Source organism: Propithecus coquereli, unplaced genomic scaffold (genome assembly GCF_000956105.1).
Source record: "Propithecus coquereli isolate 6110/MARCELLA unplaced genomic scaffold, Pcoq_1.0 Scaffold178, whole genome shotgun sequence".
NCBI classification, from domain to species: domain Eukaryota; kingdom Metazoa; phylum Chordata; class Mammalia; order Primates; family Indriidae; genus Propithecus; species Propithecus coquereli.
The window spans coordinates 2,593,169-2,607,483 of record NW_012142523.1 but is presented as its reverse complement, the minus strand read 5'-3'; the positions used below and the strand labels follow the sequence as shown (position 1 = coordinate 2,607,483).

Below are 14,315 nucleotides of genomic sequence, written 5' to 3'. Positions count from 1 at the left end.
TTCATAATTTCCTTTCTTCTTTTTTTCTTCAGATTATTTTTTTCTTCTTGTTCTAACTTCTTGATTCAAAAGCTATGTTCCTTATTTTCTCCATATAATAAAGGCATGTTTACAGTAATATATTCACCTCTAAGCCTAGTTTTGGCTTCATGCGATAAACTTTGATATGTACTATTTTCATCATCATTACTTTCTAAATAGCCCATGATAATACATGTTGTTTTAATCTTTTTGCCCAAGAGTTGGTTAAGAATGTCTCTTCTTTTCCCTCAAGGACACATATTTTGTTCTTGTTGTGTTAAACTTTTGCGTTAATTTCTCATTTTATTGCCTTGTGGTTGGAGAATATGACCTGTACCATTTCTATTATACTTTGGGGGCTACATGAGATTCTCTCAGTGGCCGAGGACATTTATTGTAATTCCCTAAGTATCTGGGAAGAATGTGTGTTCCCTGCAGGGTGGAGAGGCAGGACTGCAAGCTGAGGCTCTGCAGTCACACTAGCTGGACTCCAGGCTTAGCTCTCCTACTTGCTGGCTAGGTGACTTCAGGCACAATATCTGATCTCTCTGAGCTTGTCTCCTCATCTGTAAAATGGAAAGAGTAAAAGTTCTACCTCCTAGAGTTATTGTTAGGAGTGAGTTTTGTAACAGCATTAGCTCAGTCTTACTCAGTTTTGTTATTCAAATCCATTATATCAGTGATTCTCAGTGAAATGATTTTTTGATGCCACCAGGCCACACATATACACCCAACCAAGAGTATAAATCAGAATCTCCCGGGGTAGGATGCTTTTTCGAAATCTCTTGATAGGTAGGTAGGTAGGTGATAGAGATATATAGATATAAGTATAGATATAAGTATAGCTGTAATCCTAGCACTCTGGGATGCCGGGGTGGGAGGATCCCTTGAGGTCAGGAGTTCGAGACCAATCTGAGCCAAGACCAAGACCCCGTCTCTACTAAAAATAGAAAAATTAGCCAAGTGTGGTGGCATGTGCCTGTAGTCCCAGCTACTTGGGAGGCTGAGGCAGGAGGTTCGCTTGAGGCCAGGAGTTTAAGTTTGTTGTGAGCTAGGCTGACATCATGGCACTCTAGCCCAGGCAACAGAGTGAGACTCTGTCTCAAAAAAAAAAAAATAGATGTAAAAGTATCGCTTCTCGGCCTTTTGGCTAAGATCAAGTGTAAATAGATGTAAGTATAGCTGTAGATATAGACATATAAGAATAGGTAAAGGACCTACAGGAAAAGAGACAGGTATACATTTAGGACCTAGAGACATAAATGTGGATGTAGACTAGGTATAGACATGGGTGTACAGGACCAATAGAAACAGAAAGAAATGTGGACAGATAGATGGAGGTATAAGAGCTACAGATACCAGTATCAGTGTACCCAGACAGTGAGTCTCTTTCCTCATCTGGAGAAACACTGATCACGAGCAATGGGTACTAATGAGAATGAACTGTGTCCTTGTCCCTGAGGTGTGTTGGGGGAAAAAAGCTTAATGACCACTACTCAGCGATCTTTATGTTTTCCTATTTGACATACCAAAGATTGAGAATGTTGCATTAAAATATTTCCCACTACAATTGTGATATTTTGTTGTCTTGTCTTTCTAACCATTTTAGTCTCTGTGTTTGCCTGATAGATCTTCTCCCATTTTCTCCAAGAGTCTTTTTCTTTTCATTGGAAGTTTACTGATCTACTTTACAAGCAAAATATTTGCTCTGATATCTGTCATCTTGTTTTGTTCTTTCTGGGTTTTTGTTTGTGTTATTTTGATTTTGCTTCCTCACATTTCCATTCGTACCTGACGCATCTCGGAGTTCTAATATTTTAGGTATATTTGGACTTTTATATTAATGTTATTAGTAATTCATTTTAAATTATGGAATTCTTCCCCAAGAACAAGTTTTTACATTTGCATTTAATTTTGTTACCTCGTTAACAATAGTTATTATAACTTTCCTGGTTATATTTATTCCTGCTAGTTCTTAAATTCCGTACCTTAGGTTTGGTGTTTTATTTTTTTTTTAAGTATGGCTTATAACTGCAGTACTTTCTGTCACCTTGCATATACTAGAATGCCTGCCTCTTGACACATCATATAAATGACAACTTGATTGCAAATCAAATTATAGGTCACAAACTTTCTCTTTCAAAACTGCAGTAAATGTTCCACTATAGTCCAACATGTAATCATACAGACAAATTGGGGTCCAACCTGATTCTTTGTCCTTGTAAGTAACCTATGCTTTTCTGTCTATATGATTTTCATATTTTTCTTTCTTTTTAAAATTAAAAAGCCCTCTAGGATGTGTTGTGGTGGAAGTGTCTTTTCACTAATTAGATCTGGCACTTGGCAAATTTTACTTCAGTCCCAAAGTCTTAGGAAAGGTATCTTCTTTTTTAAATTATTTTTTCTCCAATTTCAATGCCTCTGTCTTCTCTCTCTCTCTGGAATTCTTGATATATGCATATTGGATTTTTTTCATCTATCTTCCATGTTGCTTGTCATTTCTCTCATTATTTTAATCGCTTTATCCTTTTCCTGTGGATTCTGGGAGAATTTCCCAAATTTCATCTCCATTTCACTCTTTAATTTCTGTGAAATCCAGCAGCCCTGTGCTGGCATTTCTCATTTCTTTGTAGCTTTTATTAATCCCAGATCCTTCTTCCTCTGACTTCACAGATGCAATGCTAGATTTAATCTTGCGACAACCACGACTGAAACTCTTCTGAGACTTTTGCCTGTTCTTTGTCGTAATTCTCATACAAATATTTGCTTTGACTTCTCAGAGCAATCTCCTTCCTTAGAACTGAAATCCTCTCTTATATCCAGTGAGTTTACGACACGCTTTCCCATGGAGCGGGAGGCCTGCGTGTGCCAGGACCAAAGCTAACATGGGTTCTGCGAGAAATCAGGGGGTCCCAATCCCCCTCTTTCAGGCTAAATGACGTGCGGATGGAAAAGTGAGGCTTCACTCTGCTCAGATCCACTGGAAGGAGGCGCTGGCGATGGCAGCGATCATGCAGGGAGGCTTTGTCTTCCTGAGTTTCCTTTTGCTTTGGCGGCCAGAAGTTAGCTGGGGCAGTGATTCCCACCAGGCTCAGCCCTCTGGGTAACATGTAAACTTAAGAGTGCTTTGAAAAGGCTCTTTGCTTCTATGGTCAGTAGCATCACATGGGCTTTCTGGAAGCACTGGCAGACCTCCCAGGGGCTCCTTGGTGGGTCCCTACACCAGCCCTCACTGCAGTGGAGATGTAGCCTGGCTCTCCATGACCCCAACTTCCTTTCTGAGAGTGGGCTTGCAGCCCTTCTCAGGGGTCCTGAGAAGCAGCTTGCAGACTGGCCATGCCACTGCCTCCACCGTGTTCTCCCTGGGCTTCCCCAGGAAGGTGACTACACTCCACAGCTGTGGATGCAGTTGGGGCTGTCTGTCCCCTGGGCCACCTGTACCACACCAAGCAGAAGATGTGCCTTCATCTTCTGCTACAAAGGCTGTCTGCCTCCCCCAGCTTCCCGTGCCCATGCAGGTTCCCTCCAGTTGATGTGGCATTTGTTGGGTAACAGGACATCCTGGTTTGCCTTGGACAGTCCCAGCTTCCATTTGGTTGTGCCAGCGTAATTATTAACAGCACTTCCTTTTGACTCTCAAGTGTCCCAGTATGAGCAATGAATTATATAATAGCTCTATTATTGATCATTTCAAGGGATGGGAGGGGGCGTGGTCTGGGAAAGGCCAGCTGCTCTCAGATGATCACTTGACCCTTTTTCCCAGAAGCCAGTGCCTTTTTTTAAAAAATCAGATTGATGTCAGCCTTCCAAGTAAACCACCGAGTCAGCTTGGTAACAGTCACTCTCCCCATCCCTGTGGCCCAATATTTAGCAGCTGTCTTCTCTCTAGCAGGCCATTTAATCTTTCTGAACCTCTCTTTTGTGCTTTATTACATGAGGGTGCTGAGCCCTGTCATGCCAACCCCACAGTGACCACAGGTCAAGCTAAGACCATGGGTGCAAAAGCCTTCTATAAACTTTAAACTGTAAAGTGCAGTAAAAATGTGAGGTTTTTATTTCAGGAAGGCCTAGAATGTGGAAGAGATTGCAGCATGGGGTATTGGCAGCCCCCTTTCCTGGTGGGATTTTGTCTTCTGGGCCAGACTGCTAGACTCACAGTCTTCCTCTCCTTCTCGCCCCTTATCTCGGCAGGAGAATCGCTGCCTTTGGCCACCTCCAATCAAGTTCTCATCAAGTTCAGTGCCAAAGGCCAAGTCCCAGCCAGAGGTTTCCACTTTGTCTACCAAGGTATGCAGGACACGGACGCCAGAGGGGGAAAGGCCATCTCGTTCTTAGGGCACTCGGTGACCGAGGAAATGGGGATCTTTGACTCCTAGTCTGAGCCTTATTCTCAGAGTGTTTGGGGGCAGTTCCTGGATTGTGGGGCAATTTCCTGAAATTCTGTTGAATTTTATACATTTGCTAACTCAACAGACATTTCTTAGACCAGGCTCTATGTTGAATGAGGAAGGAAATCAGACATGGGAAACTAATTTCTTCCTCCCCCTCCTACCCCCCCAATGACTGGTGTGGTCCAGATGGCACTGGGGACACCAGCCCAGGCTCTTCCCTAGACTCCCGCCTATGGGCTTGGTTTTGTCTGCAAGGCACAGTACAGGGGTGGGGCTGATACAGGCTTTGATTTGAGGTGGACATAGATCTGAATCCCAGCCCCCACTTTCTAGCTGGGCACCAGGTACTCCACATCTCTGAGCCCCAGTTTGCTCACCTATTAAATGAGGATAATAATATACCTCACTGATAGGATTAAAAGAGAGTTCGTGAAATAGCTGGTACCAAGCAGCTCATCAATGTTAGTTCTCTTTCTTACTGGCCCAGAAAGGCAAAGTTTGGAGCACCCTGGCTTTCACTGGCAGGCCCAACCTCCCCTCGTCCAGGAGAACATCCACTTTTGTAGGGCCCAGGATCTAAGCATGGTCCTGTTCATTTGGCTTTGCCCAGGATGACTGCATTTCCTATGTGGGGTGGTCCTGCCATAGGGATGCCATCCCTGGAGCCAGGGCTGAAAGGTCCCATCTGCCACTGTGGGTAGGGGGAGAGAAGATTCAGGTCATGAAAGGCAGGGCTCTGGGGAGGATCTTAGGGCGCATGGGGAGGACAGGCCAGAGGCAGGGTGAAGGCACTGAAAGTGGAGGAGGAAGGGCAGGCAGTTCGTTCTCCTTGTCGGGGACTGTGGGACCCCGATCAGTGAGGGGCATCATGGGGAAGGCAAAGAACAAAACTGGGCCTAAAGTCTGGGCCAGGGGCTCATGCTGCTTCCCGTGGTCTCCAGCAGCTGTTCTGTGACACTGGGTGTCCAAGCGTGTCTCAGTAAAGGGGGTCTTGTCCCCCCTGGAGACAGTCTCCACCCCTGACCTGGGAGCCTCTCAGGGTCCCATCCAGACTGTCCTTGTTTCAGTCCTGTGTGTGTCCATCCCTGGGCCAGCTTCTAGAGGGATGAGGCCTGCCCCTCAGTGCCCTTGTCCCCCACAGCGGTGCCACGAACCAGTGCCACGCAGTGCAGCTCTGTGCCGGAACCCCGCTATGGCAAGAGGCTGGGCAGTGACTTCTCGGTGGGGGCCGTCGTCCGCTTCGAATGCAGCTCCGGCTATGCCCTGCAAGGGTCCCCAGAAATCGAGTGCCTCCCTGTGCCTGGGGCCCTGGCCCAGTGGAACGTCTCCGCACCCACATGTGTGGGTGAGTGCCTGGACAGCCGGGCTGGGGAGGGGGCCTGGGGGGCCAGAAAATAGTCCTTTCTCCCTGGGGGAGGCAGCAAGTCCTGGCAGGTGCCCGAAGGCACACAGCAGCCCCTTCCCACCAGCATAACCTAAGCAGGAGGCCCGTCCAGGCCAAACCGCCAGTCCTGCGGGTTGGTGTGAAGACAGCCATGGGTTCTGGGGCAGGGCCGCGTGTGAAGGGAGGAACCGGGGGTCCAGGTCTCTGAAGGGGATGAAAAACAAAATGAGAAGGCAGGACTGAGGCATGAAGGAAGAAGCCCCACAGGCAGGGGTCACCAGCAGAGGTGGGGCCCGGGGGAGCAGTCTGCTTGGGGAGCCTCTGACCACAGCTGCCTCTCCTCCCAGTGCCGTGTGGCGGCAACCTCACGGAGCGCAGGGGCACCATCCTGTCCCCCGGCTTCCCAGAGCCATACCTCAACAGCCTCAACTGCGTGTGGAAGATCATGGTCCCTGAAGGCGCTGGCATCCAGGTAAGGGCCTGGTCGGGCGGGTGGCCACCCACAGGTGCTGGCTGTTGCCAAGCCCTGAGCCAGGGTGAGCTGGCAAGAGACACAGCCCTGTCTCTGCCCCAGCAGCTAAAGAGGCTCGATCCAAGTGTGGAGATGTGGCCCACACACAGAAAAACACAGCAGCTCACGGGCCCCAGGAGCCTCAGGGGCACGAGGAGAGAGACAGGAAACTCAGGAAGGAGAGGTGGCACTGGCTCGGGCCAGCAGCAAAGGCCAAAGAAGGAATGGCCTGGATCTGAAGATTGGGGAGAACTCATACATGTGTCCCAAGTGGCTTGAGCGGTTTTTCTTAAGGTTGTAGGGACATTGCTGATGAGGGGAAGGAGCGAACCACCAAGCACAGCCGGGGCATCACCACCAGGCACACAACCAGGGTTCCATACCTGCAGTCCGAGCCATAGAAGCTGAACTGGGGCATAACTGGTGCCCAATGGTAGGAGCCCAGTGGAGGGAGGCCCGGCCTTGGTGCTGAGGCAGGGAAGAGGGTCAGCTGCCTGTGAGGCCAGCAGAGAGGCAGCAAGCTGGGACCCCAGCTGACAGGCCTGGGCAGGGGAGGGTTACAGGCTCCCTGCTGCAGGGTGTCTGATGCAGTCAGGACAGGAAAGTGGGGAAGCTCAAGGAATGTTGCAGAGATGACAAGAAGGCCAGTCGGACCAAGGTATTCCTACTTCCTGGAATTTCTTTCCCCCATTCTCTACCTTGTAATGTTTCCCACCATCTTATAATCACTTATTTCACATCTGTCTTGCCCGGACAATGAGCTCCTTGGAGCAGGGGCTGCATCGCTTTGCTGGAAGGGCCTAGCACAGGGTCAGGCCCAGAGCAGATGCTCAGCAAGTTGAATTAACTGTGGGAAGGGAGGGGAGGGGTAGGTGGGAGGGAGGGAGGAAGGGACGCAGGCTGCCTGTCCAACAGTGCCATCCTGCTGCCTCCCAGATTCAGGTCATCAGTTTTGTCACGGAGCAGAACTGGGACTCCCTGGAAGTGTTCGACGGTGCAGATAACACTGTAACCATGCTGGGGAGCTTCTCAGGTAAGGTGGCTTCCAATCCGGAGGGTCGTGGTAGGACATTGTCGTCATCATCATTGAGATATAATTCACATACCATAAAATTCACCATTTTAAAGTGGACCCTTCAGTGGTTTTTAGTATATTCACCAGGTTCTGCAGCCCTTACTACTGTCTAATCCCAGAACGTTTTGATCACCCCAAAAAGAAGCCAGGCACCCACTTTCACTCACTCTCTGCCCCACCTGCCCCCCACGCCCCAGGCTCTGGCAGCAGCTAATCTACTGTCTGTCTCTGTGGGTTTGCCTATTTCAGGCATTTCATATAAATGGAATGTTTGCTTCTTTCACTTAGCATGATGCTTTCAGAGTTCACCAAGTTGTAGTATGTGTCAGGACTTCATGATGTGGGTATGCCATTATTTTGTTTATACAGTCATCAGTCGATGGGTCATTTCCACTTTGTGCTATTGTGGTTGATGTTGCCATGAACATTCATGTACAAGTTTCTGTGTGAGCATGTGTTGTCCGTTCTCTTAGGTATATATACATAGGAATGGAATTCCTGGGTCATATGATAATTCCATGTTTAATTTTTTAAGACACTGCCCAGTGGTTTCCCAAAGTGGGCACATCATTTTCCATTGCCATGGCAGACTTCCAATAGAGCATGGCGCATGTTTTTGCCCAGTGGCCAGGGCAATTATCTGAATTATTTAGCCCAGAACTCTAGGCTGGCAAGATATAAAGGGGAGTCATGTGCCCCAGAAAAACTGTCCACACTGCTGGATTGTCCAGACAATAATACATGCCAGAGTCTTTCTGAAGGTGGCTGGGAGGGGACCAAACTCAAAGTCCACCTGAGGAGGAGCTCATTGTCCCACAGGCACACAGCTGTGCCACTGCTCATCTTGCGGAAGTGCTTTGGGGTCTCTCCTCCCTCAGCCATTGGAGACCTAGCCCTCTGAGGGGTGTTAATTTGTCACTTGCTGAGTTTGATAATTGGGGACATTTGGGGGCCTTGGGAGCAGAATGTCAGCAGATGGCAAAAGCAAGAGGAACAGGGAGGAGGGTGGGGGCCTGGAGGAGCCAAACCTCAGTGACCCTGGTGTCCTTGCCCTAGGAACAACCGTGCCCGCCCTTCTGAACAGCACCTCCAACCAGCTCTACCTTCACTTCTACTCAGACATCAGCGTGTCTGCAGCCGGCTTCCACTTGGAGTACAAAAGTGAGAATCTGGGGTCCCGGCTGTGTACAGAGTTCAGAGTGGAGCTAAGAGTTCCCAAGTCCCCACTCTGAGCTAATATTGGGGCTGTGTATTCTCCCTGCTACTTAAGCCTGACCACAAATGTAGGTGAGGATGCTGAAGCACAGAGAAGGTCTGAAAGCTCCTCAAGGCTGCACAGCAGAGCTGGCTTCTCACCCACTGTCTGTTACCCAAAAACCTATGTTCTTGCTCGGTATCCACGCCAGGAGTGGGAAGGGGACTTGGTCACTGGCCTAGGCCCCAGTATATAGTTTAGGATATAAGAAGATGGAGGCGCTTTCCTCCCCTAATCCTAAAAACTGGCTTCTCTAACCTCTAGTTCTGGGATGCAGTTATCTTTGGAGTTCCTCCTGTCATTGGATACTTCACTCCTCTTCTACCCAATTCCTCCCCACAAGCTCTAACCCTTACTTCCTGGCTTCCAGCACCCTTAAGTGCTCACCACTGAATACTCTGAACAGAAAAGTTGTGGATGTGTCTTCTGGGGAGATTGCTTGCATCCTGGGACCGCCTGCCCCGTCCTATTTCCCCACTGGGTATAGGAAGGAATAGGTAGGCAGCAGCATTTGTGCCACATTTATTTAGCAAATACTTATTGAGCATTTACAATGCACCAGGTGTGATGCTGGGTTTTGCCAGGATTAGGTGATATCAAGATGGGACTGTCCCCTCAGGGTCCACTAGAGAGAGACAGACACGCAGACAGAGAAGTGCATCATAGCATTGCAGGTGCTCGCATGAATGTTTCTAGATGGTAGAGCAGTTGTTCAAAGGAGAGAATGGTCACTTCTACCTGGGGCAGGTGGAGATGCAAAAGTCATGAAGGAACACTGAGCACCCACAATGTGACAAGCCCTGTGTTAGGTGCCCACAGAACAAAGATAAATGACACAAAGTCCCTGCCTTCAAAAGCACAAAGTATAGGAGGAGAGAAAGACATGGAAACAGTCATTTTAGTGCAGCCTGAGACATTCAGGAAGTACAGAGAAAAGGAGCTAAACCTAGCCAGGTAAGGCCTTACAGAAGGGGACGCCAGAGTTAGGTTTGGGATGAGAAGTAAGAAATGCAGGAAGGCATGGCTGGCTTGACCACCCATGACTGCATGGGCCCATGCAGACAGAAGGCCCAGCTGGTGCTAGGTGCCTGAATGGTCAGCACCATCTGGGTCTCCAAAGTGAAGGAACTTTATCTAGGTGCTTGGGGAGGATTAGCTGGATCCAAGGAAGCTCATCACCTGAAAGGACTGCCATGTGCACCTGGCAAGAAAGACCTAGGACAGCCAGAAGCAAAGACCCTGAGGGGCAGAGGGTAGGACATGGACCCCTGGTACTTCCTCTCTGCAAATGTCTAAAGCTTCACTCACCTGGTAAAGTCCCCTGGATTTCTTGAATAAGTCACATTTTTCCTTTCACCCTCTCCTCTCTGTTTTTGCCAGTTTTGTTTCTCTATCCAATATTTTAATTTGAGTCCTTTAATGTTCCTTAGAATCTTCTCTGTTCTTTCTTCTTCCAAAGATACATTTCCTTCCTAAATCACTTTGTCATTCTACTGCCTCATTCCCAGGAAGAATTCACCTCTTCTCAGTTTTCTTTGTCCGAGGGAACTGGCAGTTTTCTCAGTAGCTGACACTTCTCATGTGTTGTCCACAGACGGTGGGAAGAGCTGGGGGGAAACGGAGGTCCTCACTGGTATTTGGAGGCTGGAATTCCTGGGAGCCAGGACCCCGTAGTTACATTTTGTCCTGTAAGATAATCTACAAAGAGGTCACAGAGGCTAGAGAGTTAACTCTATCATAGAGGCAAATGGTTTTGAAGGGTACTGAAAAGTCACATCTACAGCTGTGATTCATATTTAATGTTTATTTAATTGAAATGGAAATGGAGCAATATGCTTTCAAAAGTAATAAATTACATATGATAAAAAATTGTTTCTTTTGTTGTAGCATGGCTTAAATAAAATCAAGCTGTGCAGTGTGAGAGAAATTAGAATGGGCTTTTCTCCATCTCTCTCCTTTGTTCTCTCTCTGGCCTCAGCTCTCTCTCCATTTCATTTTTCCTCCTACCACACTCTTTTGTCCTTGCTCTGCCCCTTTCTCTCTCTGCCGCTCCTTCTTCTGTCCTCTGCCTTTCCAGTAAGTGGGTCTCTAGTTGCTAAGACCACCCCTCTAAACGCTGAGTTGGTTCTACTTGGCGTGCAGGGGAGAAAGAGACAAAATGACAAGACTAAGTGCTTCAAAGTACTTTGATGATTATTGTAATGCTTATCTTTGGGGTCTTTTGTCTCAGCTGCTGAGATTTTCAGACATAGGCCCAAACATCCTTGATTTCCAAACATCACATCCACATCTTAAAAGCACGTGTAGGCCAGAAACTGCCTGGGAAGAGCATGAGGGAATCTCTAGGGTGATAACAATATTCTGCAGTGTCAGTAGGGGTGTGGGTTATACAGGTGCAAGCTCGAATCTTGGCACATGTGTACTCACAGTTATGTCGATTACAACATGGACATGTGTGATTTGTGCATTTCGCTATATGTAAATTTATAGCAAAAGAAACAAAAGCACATGTAGTTGTCAGAGTCTCATCTCGGTGTGGCATGAGGACCTATCACCTGCTGCACAAGAAGGTGGGCTGGGGGCTGGGGGCCTCAGCTGACCAGTCCTTCCCTGTTCCTTTTCCATGAGCCCCTGGCTCCCTGCAGGCACTGGATACACATGGGTTTCTCAGGGAGCCTGTACCCTCCAAGGGAGCCACCAGGAGGGCTGAGGCTGCCATCTCACAAGCTCTCTGGGCCATGCTGGTGCCCAGGGTCAAACCCAAACCCACAGTCCACCCTCCTCTCTTTTCTGCCGCCCGTGGTAAGGAGGACCACTTGGGAGTTGGTGGAGAACTCAGTTTACAACTACCCTTTGCCTGCCCTTGAGTCTTGCAGCCCTTGCCCCTGGAGAGATGCCCCGCAAGCCCAGTCCAGCAACCCGCAGAAATTTACTTAGTGCATCCAAAACACCTGCACATGTAGGTGGGCTCCTGCGAGGCACAGGAAAGGCTGGAAGCCCCCAGTCGGGGAGCTGCTACATTCCCGCTGTGTGGGAGGCAGCCAGGAGGGGATTGAAAGCAAGAGGAGGGTGATTTCAGGAGGGAAGGCAAGCAGAGCAGCAGCAAGTGAGTTTATGTGGCCTCAGGGTTTGGCCTTCACTTGGGCAGACCTGGGGTCAGGCTGGGCTTGGTCCAAATCCCAGCTCTGTGGCTTACTAGGGGCATGTTCCTGGGCCTCTCTCAGCTTGTGTCCTGTCTGTAAAATGGGATGTCAAGACCTGCTTGAAGGGTATGAGGGAACGTGTGTGAGTCGCTGGCCCCCACTTTGCTCATGGGAAGTGCTCAGTGAGTGCTGCCCCCATGATGAAGGTGTGGGCAGGCAGGGAGGGGGAGGAGTAGGAAGGTCAGGGTGGGTGTTTTAGCAAAGCACTGTGTACCATGCCAGGTATAGAATAAGGAATAAATGAACATGGTTGAATTTGAAGGGTCAAGAAAGGGGAGTGAAGGAGGACTTGAGAGTCCACAGAGGTGATCGTGAAAAGGGACCAGGCCAAGATGGTGAAGGACCTAGATGTCAGGATGAGAAGGTTGGATTCCACGTAACAGGTCATGGGGACCTGCTTCACACTGCTGAGCAAGGCAGTCCTGTGATCCAAGGAGAGATTTTAAGGAATCCAATTTGCCTGTGAGTGCAGGGCAATCTGGAATAGTGGTGGTTATGGGTAGTGACGAGAGGGGGCCTGTTACAGGGGCCGGTGCTAAGTGAGGCCAGAGCTGACCTCGGCAGGCAAAGTGTGAGCGGCCACCACTGCCACTCCCAGAAAGGGCCTGGCTTGACCTTGAAAACACAACTGGAGAAATAAAGCAGTGGCAAGTCTTACCCACTAGCAAACGTGCCCCAGGCCAGTCTGCCCAGAGCATGGGACTCTGGCTTAGCCCCGAGCATTGCTGAGATGCCCTGCTTCTTTCTCACATTTCTTCTGCCTCTCCCCACATCTCAGCCTGCAGGAACTGTCTCCTTAGGGTAAGGAAGACAGAGGGAAGTCAGGAGTAGGAGGCAGGAGCCCATGCAGAGAGGTCTGAGGGTTTACAGGGCTGGGGAGCTCCCTAGCTCAGAGCTCAGTTGGAGGGCAGGGCAGCCAGAGTCCCTGGGATGACACCCTCCTGCCCCAAGGAGCTTTGGCCTGTTGAGCCTCTGTGCCATGCAAAAATTCCGTTTTTCTCCATGTGCTGCAAGGTGAAGAGGGCTGGGAAGCACCAGCCCAGAGGCCGAGAGAAAGCACAAACTGGAGGCACTCCTTCTCCTCCTGCTGCCAGCATCACCCAGCCTACTGTGGCGTTGCTCTGCTGGGCAGGCCCATTCTCCTTTCCGACTGTCTCTGTCTTGTCTAGCGGTGGGCCTGAGCAGTTGTCCGGAACCTGCTGTGCCCAGTAACGGGGTGAAGACTGGCGAGCGCTATTTGGTGAACGACGTGGTCTCTTTCCAGTGTGAGCCGGGATACGCCCTCCAGGTACCTCCCTTTACACCCAGGACAGAAAACAGGCGTCCTCTGGGATGTGGTTGGCCAGCCTTGTACCAGCCGAGTACAATCACCAAAGAACAGGGAGCAGCCGCCAGTTCTCTTGGGGACCATTATTCCCTCCTGGAGCTGTTCATGCAAAAGACAAACTCTGCTGACTTGAACAATTTGGCATAAGCCAGACTCCAACGTGTTCCTGCAAAGTTGGGTTTGAGTCGGCTTGGGAAAATTTAATTTCCCTTTGAAGGCCATCAGAGAATTTAGTAATTAAAGGAACCTCACAAGGAAACCTCTAGTAATGAGAATTCTTTAGTAATGGTTGTTAGTAATTGTCCTTCCCCAACATCTCTCTCCCTCTGCCTTACCGCCACCCCACGGTGGATCTGTGTGTCTTTTCGTATCTTGTTCCTTAATGCGAGGCCCCTGAACAAGCCCCCTGTTCTGGGTTGCACATGCAGTCATGCTGTGAGGCACCTAGCCCTTCCCTCTTCCTGATTCCTCCAGGGCCACGCCCACATCTCCTGCATGCCCGGAACCGTGCGGCGCTGGAACTACCCTCCTCCGCTCTGTATTGGTAAGAGAGCCCAGACTTCACAGTTCGTGCAAATCCATTTCCTCCCAGGGATTTGAGTTCAGGGGCATATCGTCGAGTTCAAGTTCAAACCAGAAGAATGTTTCTTATTCCAGGTTTGTCCCAAGTCAATAGTTTTAGACTGATGTTCTTATGATCTCCAACTCTCATTTAAGGCTGCCATGACTTTTGGAAATCTCTGCCCAGCAAATGAAAAATTACAGGAGATTTGCTCATTTGAAAACATGATGATGGCCTTTCTGATTCCCCATGAGCTTATCTCCAGACCCCAGATGAAACTTCTGGGCACTTTGGGCTTACCCCTGTGACTTTTTGTGGGACGGACAGATAAATCCACTAATAAAGAAATGCCAAGGGTTACAAGTGAAACAAGGACATAGCTCAGTTTTGTTTCTTACCCTGTGCTAAAGCAATGATGGATGAGGAGATCAACAGGTAGAAGAAAAGACAGGGTCTCCCTCCTTGGGGGCTTCTGGTCAGGGTAGACAAGGCGGAAATGAATGTTTGTTGAGCTTCTACTATATGCTAGGCAGGGGGCTCCATGTTTCCTCAGATACCTTCAGGGAAGGTATCAATTACCCTCCAT

General features: G+C 49.1%; 1 protein-coding gene across 1 annotated transcript in view; it reads left to right on the top strand.

The window, feature by feature from the left end:
• The window catches only part of CSMD2 (CUB and Sushi multiple domains 2), a 587,354-nt gene that overhangs the window by 476,061 nt on the left and 96,978 nt on the right, over positions 1 to 14,315 (top strand). The window contains exons 32-38 of the mRNA XM_012642214.1: positions 4,213 to 4,308; positions 5,554 to 5,757; positions 6,144 to 6,268; positions 7,244 to 7,340; positions 8,439 to 8,543; positions 13,010 to 13,128; positions 13,642 to 13,711. Coding sequence (XP_012497668.1) covers positions 4,213 to 4,308; positions 5,554 to 5,757; positions 6,144 to 6,268; positions 7,244 to 7,340; positions 8,439 to 8,543; positions 13,010 to 13,128; positions 13,642 to 13,711 — 816 coding nt within the window. The remainder of the gene's footprint in view (positions 1 to 4,212; positions 4,309 to 5,553; positions 5,758 to 6,143; positions 6,269 to 7,243; positions 7,341 to 8,438; positions 8,544 to 13,009; positions 13,129 to 13,641; positions 13,712 to 14,315) is intronic.